The sequence below is a fragment of the Lathamus discolor genome, chromosome 1 (assembly GCF_037157495.1).
Source record: "Lathamus discolor isolate bLatDis1 chromosome 1, bLatDis1.hap1, whole genome shotgun sequence".
Taxonomy (NCBI): domain Eukaryota; kingdom Metazoa; phylum Chordata; class Aves; order Psittaciformes; family Psittacidae; genus Lathamus; species Lathamus discolor.
Window position 1 is genome coordinate 91783973 of NC_088884.1, and position 16022 is coordinate 91799994.

A 16022-nucleotide genomic window follows, 5' to 3' on the forward strand; every position below is an offset into this window, starting at 1 on the left:
TTAACCATGCCAACACCTTGGTCGGATCAATCCCAGGCACAGCTACAGATTGGGCAGAGAAGAGATTCAGAGCAGCCCTGCGGAGAATAACTTGGGGATGCTGGTTCATGAGAAAATGAACATGAGCCGGCTTCAGTGTGTGCTCGCAGCCCAGAAAGCCAACCGTATCCTGGGCTGCATCAAAAGGAGCGTGACCAGCAGGGCAAATGAGGTGATCCTGCCCCTCTACTCTGCTCTTGTGAGACCTCACTTGGAGTACTGTGTGCAGTTCTGGTGTCCTCAACATAAAAAGACATGGAGCTGTTGGAACAAGTCCAGAGGACAGCCACAAGGATGATCAGGGGACTGGAGCACCTCCCGTATGAAGACAGGCTGAGAAAGTTGGGGCTGTTCAGCCTGGAGAAGAGAAGGCTGTGTGGGGACCTTAATAGCAGCCTTCCAGTATCTGAAGAGGGCCTACAAGGATGATGGAAAGGGACTCTTCACTAGAGACTGTAGTGATAGGACAAAGGGTAATGGGTTAAAACGTAAACAGGGGAAGTTTAGATTGGATATAAGGAAGAAGTTCTTTACTGTGAGGGTGGTGAGGCACTGGAATGGGTTGCCCAAGGAAGTTGTGAGTGCTCCATCCCTGGCAGTGTTCAAGGCCAGGTTAGACAGAGTCTTGGCTAACATGGTCTAGTGGGAGATGTCCCTGCCCATGGCAGGGAGGTTGGAACTGGATGATCTTAAGGTCCTTTCCAACCCAAACTATTCTATGATTCTATGATTATGCAGTATTTTATGTCATGGGACAAATTCCATTCATTTTGGCTTGGAACGCAGTTATAATAACATCTTTCTGCATCTTTCTTTAAGCATAGATACTGCATACAAATAAAATATTTAAAGAATTTGCAGTAGCAAAGCAATTAGCATATTCTAAATTAAGCCCACAATGAAAGATTTCTTGCAACCACAAGCAATAGCTATAAAGAAAACCTAAGGCAGCGCTAATAGGTCAGAAAGCAGACTAAAAAGAAATGTTTTTGTGGCAACATGTAGAAAGTAAAGTGGCTCAGGACAAACAGCAATTTTGATTTAGAAAAGAGAAAAGATGTTCCTTTCACGTGCTGAGGGTCTTACCTCACAAGAAATTTACATTCCATACAAAAGGAAGAAAGAAAAAGGAAAATAAAACACTTTTGTAGCCACATTGTTATGGACAAATGACCTTCAAAGGCATGATTTGCAACGAAATACAACAAACAACTTGAAAAAATAAAATGTCTTCAAGGAAAACTATGGATCATTATGGTGTAAAACAAAGATGGCAGGTGAAAAATATCCAAACTAAAGCCAAAACCCCTGTCTGTTCTTCATGCTGAAATACTACTTTAAAGTTACTTCAGCTTTTTTTGGTTCATGAAAGTTGAAACTAACCCTTACATATACAGACAGTGAAAGTTATGAAAAGTGATGAGAAGTGATGCATTTGTTTGAAATTCAATAATAATTCATGTTTACAAGATATGCAGCCTACAGTATTCCCACCTTTCAAATGAATTGGCAGATACTGGCAATCCATTAGGCATTAATACAACATGATTTACATAAATGTAGTCTTCTGTGTTACAAGTGTGTGTTAAACATAGGAACTTAACTAACAAATTTTATTTTAAGTACTATGCAAATTGAACAAGTTGTTCTTGCATTCATGATTATGTAAATTAATTTTGATGACTCAGTGCTTATTATTATCCAAATATTCCGAAAGCACTATCCTGCTTTTGTCCATAAATTAGCTTATATTATGCTCCAATAGTGACCACAGAGTAGGGGGATATGTAAAATTACTGGGTTTTGAATTTGGCCTTTTTTTCACTATTCACTTGAAAACTCAGATGGCAAAATGAAAAATTCAAAATAGCACTGAAATTTTGGCAATACTGCTGTTGAGGACAATTGTAGCTACAATAACACCAAACTCATCTTAGCTTTGCTATTAAAATTTGTTTAGCATAAAGATCTAACTCTCCAGGGATATCACTACAAAACTAGTCCATAAAGAGGAAACACCTCTTGTTACTTCCAGCTACGCATTAGAAGGCAAAGGACCCATTTTACTACATTTTTTACACTTGTTACTTAGCAAAGCAATACAGAATAGATGTGTATTTAATTTTTTTAATGCACAATACAACAGAATCCTGGAATGACATTTCAAGTATATGAAAATAAGTACATTTTTAACTGTTGTTTGGTGATACTTATGCATGTGGAGCTGTATGCATAATTTTCCATTTTTCTGCACCAAAACAAAGAGGAAAACACTGTCTTTTGACAGATGACACTAAAAAAGCTAAGAGAAGAAACTCACATTTTTCTGAAAAATTAAGACTGTCATCTACAAGAAATTCTATTAGGACCAAATAGTTTAAATTCTCTTGTTTGCTTCTGCAAAGGAAACAACTTAAGACACACCCTATTTAGATGCTCCTGAATAACAAATATCTTTCTGTGCTAATAAATCCTAATTTGAACTTGATCACCACAGACATCAAGACATAAAGACCATATTAATCTAGAGCTCAATGAACATACCTGAGAAATTTCTGGTAGCCAGCATAGTTGTCAAAATGGCCCCCTGTGTACACATACATTTGCTCAAATTAGCATCACACTTGTGTACAGTTCTGAATGTGAACATGACACAACAAAAAGGAAAACACATGAGTAAATTACATCAATTATTACATTAACCCTGGAAGAATAGCTTGTCTGTGCATTACCTATTGTGCATGATACCATGAGTGCATAAACTGTAATCTTAATTACACAACCATCAGCAATTCTCACAATCTCAAATATTTACCTGTTGTGAGTATGTAATGCACAGACCATAAGTACTCACATGCACAGTCGTTGTCAGCAAAAGACTTATCTGAATATGAAATAAAATTTCACTAATGTGCTTGTATACTTTTCTGAGTAGGAAGAGGAGTTTATTTGTAATGTACTAATTAGAAAAGTTGGCGTCTGCAAAGTTCCCCTGTCTGGTCTGGTCAGGAGAAAACAAGGGACAACCTAAAAGAACAACCTTAAAGATTTTCCTTCAACAAAATATTTTTAAGGTGTATAAACGAAGATAACTGATTGTCATTCTTTTGAATTTAACAGGATTATGCTATGTTCTGTTCACTTTCATTAAGAGCCAAAGGCTGATCCTGTATCAAACAGTTCATTTAATACATAACACTCAAGAAAAAAATTGCTTAGGGACCATTTGCTTTACACATAGGACACAAGCCAACATCCTTTTATTTCTCCAAAATCAGCTATTAATCCTTGCAGATTTCATTCTTACCTTTAGTTTTCTTCTTGCATTGAATTTCTTCAAGCAGTCTACAGTCTCTTGTCTGTGCATCATAGAGGCAACAGTAGAGCGTTGCTGAGAAGAAAATAATTTTAATGCACCCAGCCACATTTCTAGCATTTTATTTACTCTACAAGATACATATTACAACCCATATGGTCCTTTAAGTCCTACTCTGTTTGACTACCCCTTTGTTCAGGTTTCTACACATTTGGGAAATTTCCACATCTACAAAAACAAGGTCTCATTTTACTCAACCATGTGTACAGTCCCCTTGAAAGAAACTGAAAACCCCACAAAATTAAACCAAGAAGGGAACTTTTCTTCAGCATTAGTGATATTAGGTAAGGTACAGAAAATAAAATACTTCAGAGAAAATTCAGCATCTGAATTATCTGAGTTTTCCCTGTACCTCAACGTCCTCTGCATCACAATTTTAACAGCAAGGTAATGCAGCCTGCTGGAATGAGAAAGAGCTGGGAACCAGCTATTTACCTTCCTGTGAATTTCAAAGTACCAGCCCAGTTTAACTGCAGAGTCAAACTGTAGAATGTACTGAGAACTGGAAAGCAGTCCTGGATTCAGTAATAGATAGGCAGCCTTTGCTACATGAAAATTGACCTTTTAGAAGTCCCTTAATTTTCTGCCTTTACATTTCATGCTTATCATAACATTTACAGGGCAATGAAGATGCAAAGCATTATCTAACTCAATATTACTTTCTTATACACTTTTTTTGTCTGTGAATTTAAAAGAAAGAATGCTCTAATTTTGGCAGTGAACTGCACAACAAAGTCAATGAAGTGAATTTCTGCAAAATCTTATTCTAGGCTGAGACTTCAATAAATGATACTACTGACTGTATCTGTATAATTACAATTTTGCACTCCCCTAGTTACCTAGCTGCACGAGTAAGAAAAAATATCATCCTCTAAACATCTCACTATATGCTTAAGTATGTGTATGCCAAATTATTCTGTTAAATCTGTGGAAACTCCTTACACAGATCCATGGATGCTTCAGTGCTTCTGATGCTGTGATACGTTTTGCTGGGTTGATAGTAAGCATTTTATTGATAAGGTCTTTTGCCTCAGGAGTCACTGTATCCCATTCTGGTGAGGGAAACTGAAGAGAAAAAAGTATGTATGAGTATGTCATCTTGCACAATCTTTACACATTTTTACCTCAGGATTTTCACTGATACTATGCCAACACAGTAAGGTTTGTGTTACTAAAGCAATAATTCCTACATTGCATAAATACTGTGTATACTCATAAAGATAACCAATACAAAAATAATTTTGGAAATAATTATAATTTCACTTTCAGTCTAGAAAAGTTATTTAGGGGTACAATTATAAATAACTCAATAGACAGCATATGGTACATACATCGTAAGCACCAGCCTTGATTTGCTGGTAAAGCCTGTGCTGGTCTTCATCCCAGAATGGAGGATATCCCACCAGCAGGATATACAGAATGACACCTGAAGAGAATTCACAGCAGTATTAAGGGATTTCAAGAAATAAACCCTAGAAATTCATTTTGCACCTGACAACCATGTAAACCAAATAGCTTAACAGTATTAACCCAGCTACTGAAAAATAGTGCCTATTCATACTGGAGAAAATAGTAAATGTAGGGTTCACAAGATAACCTCCTTGCAGAGTGAGGGGAATAACAAATATCTGACACTACATAAGATCACGAACACTGAACACATGCAGAGAGCTGGAGAAATAATTTTCAGTGGCCACAGACATTCTAAGAAAATGCATTTTTACCTCTGGTTTTACTATGGCTTGTACTGGTGTCTGCAATATTGTGCTTTAACTAATCTCATGCAAAGAAAATTTGGGCATCTCGATTTATCTGTACCAATATATGGTCAACAGGAAATGAAAAAGTCCATTTGCTAGCCTTGCAAAGATGATTCACTGTGACTAAAGTGCCTTCATAAACACATCCAAGTAAGCGTGGGTAGAAGTAAAACAAGGAAACCACAAATTGTTCTTGGCTAGGTAGCTGCCACTTGCCAGAACCTTAAAATACGCTGTTTCAAGAACTGGATGATAAAGTAATGGCCCTGTACTTAACAAAATGTTTAGTTTCCCAGTTTAAAACTGCAGTAGTAGGATACTGGTCAGATCAGATTTCAGGATGCTTGTTAACCAAAACTAAGCATGAATTGTTATGATTTTGAACTACTTAGGCATCAGGCACCTGCAGCTATTTTTTTATTACTTTCTGAAAGTGTGTTGTGTAGCCACAGCCAAAAATGCCATAACAACACACCTCCACAAGTAATTAAAAAAAATTAATTTGGTAGAATAACAAAAATATGGTGACCTGTTCTAAAAATTAAAACTGAATTTTACTGATTACATATTTTCTGATGCAGAGTATCATGTATTCTGGACATCATTTCTCACCCTTAAGATACCCTAAAGTGGATAAAACATTGTCTATCAGAATAATTTCTTACCACATGCCCACATATCCACAGGTTTTCCATAAGGATCTTTCCGTAAAACCTCTGGAGAAAGGTATCCTGGAGTACCAGCAAAGCCTGTCAAAAGGCAAGGCAACTACACTCAGAAGCTGTAAGTGCTCTGTAAAAGTCTCTCAGCTCACCCACATACATAGGACATCATTTCCCAAGACATCGACCACTAACCGCTTCACTGTGAACTTTTTATGGTGAATCACTTATAAATAACAACAGTGGGAATGCAAATGCAGACTTGGCCCACACTTTTCTGCCACCATGTCTAGCAGAATTGAGGGAAGATTAAAAGCTGGCTGGTTACCCATCTACACCAGCACTCCAGGTTCTACAGCGGTGTTAAGGATCTGGTGATGGTGCAACAGAGGAAAGTTTCCAGAAAGACTACAAGGTAGCTGAAGAAATTTCTTTCATGACTTCTGCATTACTGTAAGCTGTAGTGAGGCACCAAGTAGTGAAATGCAAATACATCTGGCTTAAGGTCGAAGTAAAAAATCAGCAAAGTCGGAGGAGTGATGCATCTGAGTGATCCCCTTGGAGATACTAACTGAAAGAGAAAAAATTTACACCATGCATGCCAAAGACTGCTACAGGTCTGGGTTTTTTCGATCACTACTTTAACTTAGGCTATTTTTAACTAGCCCCAAACTATAAAGATAAGGATTGTAAACAAGACTTTCATGGGATTTCTGGGAGTCCATCAGCTGTCAGCTGTGAACTGTTAAAACACACGGCGTACTTCCACTGACTAATTAATAAAATGGAGGGGCAGCTAAGCTACAGTATTATGACTGTAAGAAGCATTTAAAGAGCCCTACTCAGTGTTAGAGGAGGACAGATTTCTGAGTAGAAAACATGAAGGGCTAGATTTGAGAAATGCTTACATATTGAGAGACCTCTTGCTTAGAATAAAAAAAAAAAAAAAAAAAGGAAAGTAAACGCACTGTTCAAATGTCTTCACACACAAGTGGAAACTCAATTCCAGTTCGAGATGGTGGCAGAATACATGGTCAGATATGCTGAAGATTAGCTTTCACAAAAGCACAGCTGGCTATTACCTAGGATGAAGACCATCAGCTTGGGCTCAGCCTTCTTACAGCCTTTGCTGTTCATATTTTGCACAGCTACTTCTAATTTTTTCACTGCAAGACTCACTCCCGTGAAGTCATTCCACTTGTGGAAACCTCCTTACAAAAGCTGACAAAAACCATCTCTGGAGCAACGTAGTGTCGTGGTTTAAACAAAGTCAGCCATAAATCACGCAATCGCTCTCTCACTCCCCCCCCCCCCCCCCCCCCTTCTTGCCCTCCCCCTGCTCCCAGCGGGATGGAGAGGAGAATCGAAAAGAATGCAACTCCCACGGGTTGAGATGAGAACAGTTTAGTAACTAAGGTATAACACAAACCACTACTGCTACCACCTATAATAATAATAATAATAAGGGAAATAACAAGGGAAGAGAATACAACAGCTCAACACCAGCTGACCAATAACTCACCCAACCCCACCTGACCGAGCACCGACCGATACCTAGTCCAACCCCGCAGTGCCCTAGCCCTTCTGGGTAAGTCCCCATTACATCCTGGGCATGACATGCTGTGGTATGGAATACCTCTTTGGTCAGTTTGGGTCAGGTGTCCTGTCTCTGCTTCCTCCCACCTCTCTCTCCTCCCTGGCAGAGCATGAGGCTCAGAAAGTCCTTGGCCAGACTAAAACATCTGTGTTATCAGCTCTGTTCCCATGTTGAAAGTCAAAAAACAGTGCTGCACCAGTTACCAAGAAGGAGAAAAATGACTGCTACTGCTGAACCCAGGACATGTAGCCTTTAAAATCTGCATGTTCTTCATTCTTTATTCATTACCAGCTCTGCTGCATTCTCGTAGGAGAAATAGAAAAACTAGGTATAGACTCCTCTGTAAATAATAAAAACTAAATGACCAAAAACATTCTATGCCATCTCAGTTAGTATGTCTGTTCTTTCAAGTATCTTTGCCTAAAATAAATGCTTGAGAATTCTTGAAAGGTAAGTATTTGGTGCCTTTTATGAAGGAACACATGTAATTTCTGAAATACTACACCGGATTCCACAAAACTTACGACACATGACGATAATGTATAAATTGTACAGCTACACTGCCCTGCAGTTGGCAATCAGTTTAGAGTGGGAGGGGGCAATGAAGGAACACATTCTGTCTATTCTACTGAGAACATAGGTAAAATATTTTCATGAAAAATAAGCTTGTTTTTTCGCACTGTTCTGAGAGTTATGAATTGTTAGAGTACCATCATACAGGAAACATACTTAAGCTCTTTCGAGAAACTGAAAACTTATGTTCTAAATAGCTTTAAAGATAATATTTTGCATCTCTTCTTGGCTGTAGTGCTCTACATTAATACTTATTTATTTTTTTTATTAATAATTTTTCTTATTTTAAAGAGGATGTAAAGTTGTCTCAATTTTCAGGCTTGTTGTATCTCCATAAACATTAGTATGCATCACTGGAAAATAAATATAGTACTTGGCTAACATGATCTTCTAATGAAGATACAGGATGGGTTTAAACAGAAGTAATTGTTATGGTTTTAGTATATATTCTGAACTTGTTTAAAGCAGCAAACACAGAAGACTACACAGAAATGATTTCAGGGAAAAAGAAAAACATACTGAAATTGTTAACTGTTCTTTATCATGTAATTTTGTAAGTGGTCAGAGGGATCCCAATACAACTGTGTATCTTCCAAAAAACCACTGGTAACAGTAGCAATTACTTCAGCTGAAACAGCTCACAAACCTGGAGACTGTGACTGTACAGTGACCAGAAAAGACTGCATCACCTTGTACTCCCATCATCATATGACTTAAGTAACTATCCAAAGGTCCAAGACATATGCTGTGCTTTGCTGAGTTCAGTGGCACACTGGTACATAGGGCATGGTACTCAGCTTACAGTCTCAAACCCCTCTTACGGAAAGACTACATATATACTTAACATCATAAATGGTGAGCATGTCTCTGGAGTCAAACCTGGGCTGAAGGTTAACTATAATTCCACAACATCAATTCATGCATCTTAAACACACAGCAGAAGAGATTACTGTTCTAAGATCTGCCGTATGCTTTCATCATCCCCTTGCTAGACTTACAGCCTTCTCAACACTTCTAATGCAAGGATTCCAAACTAAAACGGCATAATAAACCATGTTAGTTTAAACAGTCTAAGTTGTACTTCTTTGTTAACATACCTCCCTTTGACTCAGAAATAAAAATTCAAATGAGACACCTGGTGAGAACATACAGAGAAGGTGGCAACAAGGAGCAAGAGCAAGCAGCTGAGAGTAAGTATACAGTAGTAGCCTTCTCCTCCTGCACAGCTGGATCCAAAAGACTAACTGTAGAAAACCTAAATTTAATGCAACCAACAAATTAATTCAGTGGAGCTACTCAAATTATTTAAGTGGTGCATATTTTAGTTCCAGATGCAGGGCTGGACTTAATTTGGGATGCAGCTAGGACTAAATCTAGCTACCACTGAGTTAACTGCAGTTTTTCCACTAACTTCATGGAGGGATAGTGAGTCAGTGGAGCCCTCCTCTTTCCTAGTACACCTGCTGATGGGGCGGGGTGTTTCAGCTAAACCCTGTGACACTTTCTACAAACAGCCAAGGAACAGGTTTGCTTTGTCAACAGGCAAAGCATGAAAGTGTTCCCTTGTATCGGAACACACAGGGCTCTAGCCAGTTTCCTGCTGAGACACAGTTACGGCTTAAGCACAACAGCCACCATCACATCAGAGGACTACAACCAAAAGAAAAGAAAAAAAAAGGGGGGGGGGAGGGGGGGCAGGAGGAGGGGAGATGGAAAAAGAAGGAAAAAAAGAAAAACATATTATTGCACAGCTATAATTGGAATCAGAGAGTGCTGTGAGTCACCAAGTGCTGAAGAATCCAGTGGAAAGCTGAAAAATCTTACAGAAGGTAGCAATAAAAAGTTCAAAATGCTAAGCACATCCAAGATTTTTGCCTTGTTAAAGCAGACATAAAATTGAAAGAAGGCACTCAGATCATTACAGAAAGGTTTTGCAGAGGAAGTTCCAGAAAAGGTACAGAACCCACTAGTCTTATCAAATACCAACAATAATAAAAAAGAGCCACATTTGACTACTTACTCCACTTTCTATTACCTTGCTGCCAGCTTACCTCTTCCTTACATGTATATTTTGAAGACATTCTGTTCCATCTCCTTTCTCCCAAGTTCAGCATGGCAGTAGCTACAAGTCTAAACCAAGCACTTCACAGGAACCAAATGACCAAAAGATAAAGTGCATTATTTCACAGGGAATTGCAAACTTCTGTGAGTCATCTGCATCCACACAGATGTATTCTCTACAGAAAATTACCCTGAAGCCAAGTTCATTCTGCTGATTTTTTCTTGAGATACTTCCTATTTACCTGATGCTTCTGTCCTTATAATAAATCACTTGTGTTTTGCCCTATCTCTATCCCACTCCTGTTGTACTGCACTATTTGTTTATGTGCAAGAGCAATCTCCTCTGTTTTGTGGATTACTGAAATCCATTTATGTAAAGGCTGGGATTTAAAACAACAAGCTAGTTTATAGATCTACCAACATATGTCCAGCAGTACTGTCTGTGAATCCGTGTGTAGTTATATCCTAGATTTCCAACAGTCTCTCACAAAATCCTTTGTGCTTTGGTTCTAAGCTTTGACAGCAACCTCACAACTACCTAGTTCAAGTTCAAATGACACTTTCTAGTTTCTCTGAGTGAGAAGACATAGCTGCTATATTTTATTCTGTATTTTTCCCTCCTGGGATTTACAATTAAATTTTGTCCTGTGCTTCACATCTGTTCAGAGGGTGGTGTATGAGACAGATGCATTGCTTTTGTACATGTCCTATTACTTACAATGACCAGTATTCAGTCTCTTCCACTGTTTTCCTCTGGGCACTTGGTAACTGTAACAATCTATAATTAGCATTTCATTTTTTTTAATTAACAACAAAAAAAAAAAGAGAAAAGTTTAGTGAAATTGGAGAGAAGTGCATTATATTTTACTACCTTCCATCCTCTTAGAACCTGAGGAGAAGCATTGTGCAGGACACCTAAGCTACATCTGATGTGTCAGTTCTGGAGAATTGGTTTACACCGCTAACTGCCACCTTCAGGAGGGCAGACACCCTTCCCTTACAACATTTCGTGAGCAGATCTGAAGCCCAGGATGTTCTCTCTTCAAATGGTCACATGCAGAGACTGGGTCTGCTTCCACATTTGCATACATCTTTGTCACCTTCACCATCAAGAAAGTATACTCTTGATCACTCCCAGATGAAGGTAATGTTTTCAAACAGAAACTCCAGTATCAACTTCTGAAGATGTTGTAATCTGTGGACAGACAATCCTTTCCTGACTACTGTGCAAGGTTCCTTTTAGCCACACCTTACCTTCCTGGGTTTATGCTCTCTATGATGTACTACATGAGCTGCTTATATAGTAATGAATGTACATTTTTAATAAGCCAGCTTATTTTGACCTCAGTGGGTCAAAGACCAGTTTTACAAACAGCGTCATTTGCAGATGTGAAGAGGCAGTCACCTCTAGGGCAGCAATATAAAGAGTTGTGACAGACAACTTCACTGTCACAGCAAGATCTTGATGTGGATGATTGTGTACAGCCTCAGGTACCCAACCCCCTTTTATTTTCATTCAAGTCCCATTCCTAAATGCAAGTTTTTGGGTATTTCCAGTTGACAGAAAATTTTTCAGACAGAATGTTTTTGATGAGTGGGTGGGTACACTCAGCACTATTAACCCACAGCCTTACTCTTCAGTCACACAAGCACCTGACGGGAAGCTGCCCATCTCCATCCCAGGCTCTACACCCGTATTTCCTCCATCTAGATACACAGATAAAGTGGGGGAGAAGGGGATGGTATGCACCTAAGTCAAACCTACGGGCTGACAAAAGCTGGGACAAGCAGGGATCAGCAAACCTAAGATTCCAGGTCAAGAAATGTCAATGGCACAAAGACTACACTCAAAAAGAACATTTGTAATGCTGTATTTACTAGAAGCATGAATTATAAAGCCCTCTCCCTCCATCCTGCCCTGTACCAGTACTGCTGTGCTGGCAAAATCCCCAGTATGAACACAGCTGTGCCAACACAAGAGACTTAGCCAATTTCTTCTATGTTGTTGGTAGGTGATTTACCCTTGCTAGTGAAGAGGAAGCTATGAGAAAAAGAAGACCCACTTCTTGTCAAGTTAGCTCTGAGATTTGGAAATGTAGCCACAGGTAACTTCTGAAGTGTTGGGGGATTTATTATTTGTTTCTTGTTCTTTTTTTTTAATTTATTTTTAAACACATAAGCTCTGCTGCCAAGCTCTGTTTAATTTAGTAAGAATTACAGATAACATTCTTCCTGCAAGGGAAAAAGAATATTATTTACTTACCAAACCAAGCCTGTTGTTCTCCTTGGACTTCTATAGCTAATCCAAAGTCCGCCAGTTTTACCGCTGCTCCCTTGGATTTGCTAGCTAGAAGTAAGTTCTCAGGCTTTATTCAGAGAGAGAAAAAAATTGAGATGTAAACATAAGAAAACACATTTTATACAAGTTTTCACTTTTTCTTAGCTACAGTAGTCTGGGAAAGAAGAAATACTTAGAGGAGTGAAAAAGAGAAGAAACCCATGTGTTTTCTCCATGAAATTGCAAAAATTGCACTTCCTATTCCTACTTGGAAAGAATCACCAGGCCTGTAAAGAGCCTTTAGGACCCCACGACAGCATGACTATGGACAGCGTGCAGATCTGCTAGTGAAGGAGGTCAGCCAGAATGCTCATATGGAATTGGAACACCCGTCTGCATGACAGGACAATCCAAACACTCCTCAGAGCCCACTACTAGAAAAATACTGAAAAATCTCACAAGAGATGCCTTTTCTTTGATTGTGGTTTCCAGGATTAGGCATCTGTACTGTCATATATAAACTTGTTTTGCATGACAGCTTAACAATAACAGACTTATTATTACATTTGTATTTAGAGGGTAGGTGCATTTACATTGCAAATCCTTCAGCCAAACCAGCATGCCCACGTGTGTGCTTGCAAAGAACCTATTGCAAATAATAACGCAAGTCTGCAAAAGTTCCCTCTCTGCTTTTTTTCTTTTAGGGAATGTTGGTCACATCTGAAATCAAATGCTACAGTACACTCAGAGAATTAAAAGATCTGACCAGAACAGTGGTGTTCATTCTGCTGTTCATAATGCATCCTTTTAACTTCATTTAGCAAATATATCAAATGCAAATTGTCCAAGAATTCAACAGATAATTTCAGAGAAATGTGAGCTCTATGGTACTGTCTTGCCATTTCTTTCTTTTCTATCTCCGTTATTTTCTAAAATGGTTTTGTTCTTCATTTACATAGTAACAAAACTTCATTTTCAAGGGTATTGCAGAAGCAATTTTTGTAGCAATAGGTCACAAGGGAATTCACTATATCCAGCCTGGCACTGGGGACCCAATTCTGCAAACTCTTAACTCTGATTTCCTTTCAAATCCAGCAGCAACCCTATAGGTTTCCAAGGGACTATTTATGTGATTGCAGTTAATCCCATGCAGGTACTAAGTCTGGAAACAATTGCCGTCATAAGCTTGTTTCAGCAAAGGCTATCCTTAATACATCTATCAAGTATCCAGCAAAATATGCTTAAGCCTAATTAAGACCTCAACTACTGTGCTACTAATTACCAACACAACTGGCCCTAACAAACTCCTTAGTCTAAAGGTGTTTTTTCCCCCACTAACAAAACTGTAAAGGAACATTTTTTCAGTTATTTACAATCATCCCTTTGTTGCTATGTTATGGAAAAGAGAGTATTAAAACCCTTTCGCCAATTCATGAACTTCATGAATCTTCTTTTTCCACACTTTTAAAAATTAGTATCACTCAGAATAAAATAAAATCTTAATTTTGAAGCAACTTGAATTATGAGTAACCACTTCAACTACATGATGATCTCAAACACTGAATAGCTGAAGACTCTTCCCGAGGTTCATCAGCACTGATTTAAGCAATGTCACACTGTTTGTCATTTAACTACACTAATTCACACATGCAGTCACACAGTTCTTGAAGGTTTCCTATGAAAGTGAGAGATGTTTAGTCATTACTTCTTGGAATGCACTTTCTTCTCAAAACCCGTCAAAGCAACAGATGATGACACTTGGTTCTGACATTCAGCAAGCCAAAAGTAGGCAAACGCCTTGCCCTCTTGTTTGAACACAACCACTAATTCAACAAACACATAACACCTCGCATCATGGGATTTCATACAAAAGAGTTTTGTGGGTTTTGCTGCTGGGTTTTTTGGTTGCTTCTTTTTTTTCCCCTTAGGATATTTTTTTTTAAATTCCATTCAATGTCTATCCTCTGACAATCACAGCACTCTGGAGAATTACCACTGTCATAGGTATGTTTCAACAGAAACTGAAGCAGATTTCCTGATTTGCTCCTCTGCCAAAGACAACATTGTGCGGGACTATGTGCTTAAGCAACACGCAGCTGTCATTCCAGGATGACAGGAGGCATATTAGATATTTACCATGCATTAACTTAGAATGAATGCAATTACTTGGACAACATTAGCAGCCCAGCTTGGACCACTCTGAACTCATACTTTGGAGTCAATAATGTCACCTTGTGCCACCAGCACAGGACTGGCTGCAGTCAAGCATGTAGAATGGCAGTGCTAACTACTACTGTTACTTACAAGTAAATGAACATGATTTATGCCTTACTTTTCCAAAGGTCTTGAAATCTTGGAGATCAAGTACTTATGCCTCTGTGTATTTTTGCTTGAATACAAACAGGGCATCTGCTTTTTGGGGGGAATGCAAGAGGGTCATAATCATAGAACTTCACAAAAGCAGCAATGCTGCTGACTGCCAAGAGCTGAATTTCTACCCAGAAGTACACTTTCACCATCTGTTAAAGAAAGGCTGCCACTAACAGGTTAATTTTTTCTGGTTCTAGTTCCACCACCATTTTGACTTACACCATGGACTACAAACAGAGGAGCAACAAGCACTTCTGCAGGTTGTAAAAGCCTGCAGAAGCTCCTCTCTCCTACTAAATTATGCTAAAAGAAAAGTGAAAAAATAAGATTGCTCAAAATCTCTCCCTCACATTGCCCTCCCCAACACCAACATGCCATCAAATTGTGGCCTGAGTTATTGACAGAAATCCATCAAGTTTTGCAGAGTAAGGATTCATGCCAGGCCATAACCATCTTCTGCATATCTTGCCATTCTGGTCTTAGGCCTTGGCATCTTCTGCTGGGACTTCACCAGAATATTTTGTATCACTCTGGCTTTTTTCTTTTGCCACAAAGTAGTAACTGAAGCATGGTTTTCTGCTTCCTGAAGTTTTGACTGTCAGAAACGAAACTGGGTACACTACAGCTTGGCAAAAGATTTTTTCTCACAGTTTTTCCAGTTCATCCTGGATTTGCCAAAGAATTCCACATTTTGGTTTGGAGCAGGGAACACCTGGATTTAATGCATTTTCAAAGAAAAAGTTATTTTGCCTGACTGTGTGAAAAATTCTAGCAAGCATTCCTCATTTTGCCAGCTTGCACGGCTACGATCTTTTATTTCAATTCCTTCTTGTGCATGTACATTGAGGACAGGAATATCTGGAGCAGCTAAGAGAAATGTGACATGCCTGAAACGAATTTAAACATACTCCACGTGAGCAGGCTGACATGCAAGATTTATGGATTTGATAGAGACTTGTCAGCCTCCTGTTATGCAACCATGACACAGGAAAATCCAGAAGCGCAAAATGGGTAGAGAATTTAGTGCACGTGTCCTTGAGTTCCATCATGCTCTCTGAACTTTCAGAATGTAACCCTTTCTGTTCCTAGAGGAAAAGAATTGGGACTTTATAAATCAGACAGGAATACTTGTTTACTTGGAAGTGAAGGCAAAAGAAAAAAAAAAGATGATGGCATCCTGATTCCAGTGTTATTACTAATGGCAACCACTGGAAAATTCTTATCCTGGAAGGAAATTCCTGTTCCCCACAACTCATTCAGAAAGGAAACTCAGAGGTGAAGAAGCTGTGCTAGAAGAAACTGGCAT

General features: G+C 38.8%; 1 protein-coding gene across 10 annotated transcripts in view; it reads right to left on the reverse strand.

The window, feature by feature from the left end:
• Nucleotides 1-16022, reverse strand: part of CAMK2D (calcium/calmodulin dependent protein kinase II delta) — a 160541-nt gene that overhangs the window by 37327 nt on the left and 107192 nt on the right. For all 10 annotated transcript variants that reach the window (XM_065686246.1, XM_065686256.1, XM_065686264.1 and 7 more), the window contains 6 exons: nt 12332-12434; nt 5841-5924; nt 4747-4841; nt 4358-4480; nt 3347-3430; nt 2584-2626 (listed from right to left, as the gene is read on the reverse strand). In XM_065686246.1, the coding sequence (XP_065542318.1) occupies nt 2584-2626; nt 3347-3430; nt 4358-4480; nt 4747-4841; nt 5841-5924; nt 12332-12434 (532 nt within the window). The remainder of the gene's footprint in view (nt 1-2583; nt 2627-3346; nt 3431-4357; nt 4481-4746; nt 4842-5840; nt 5925-12331; nt 12435-16022) is intronic.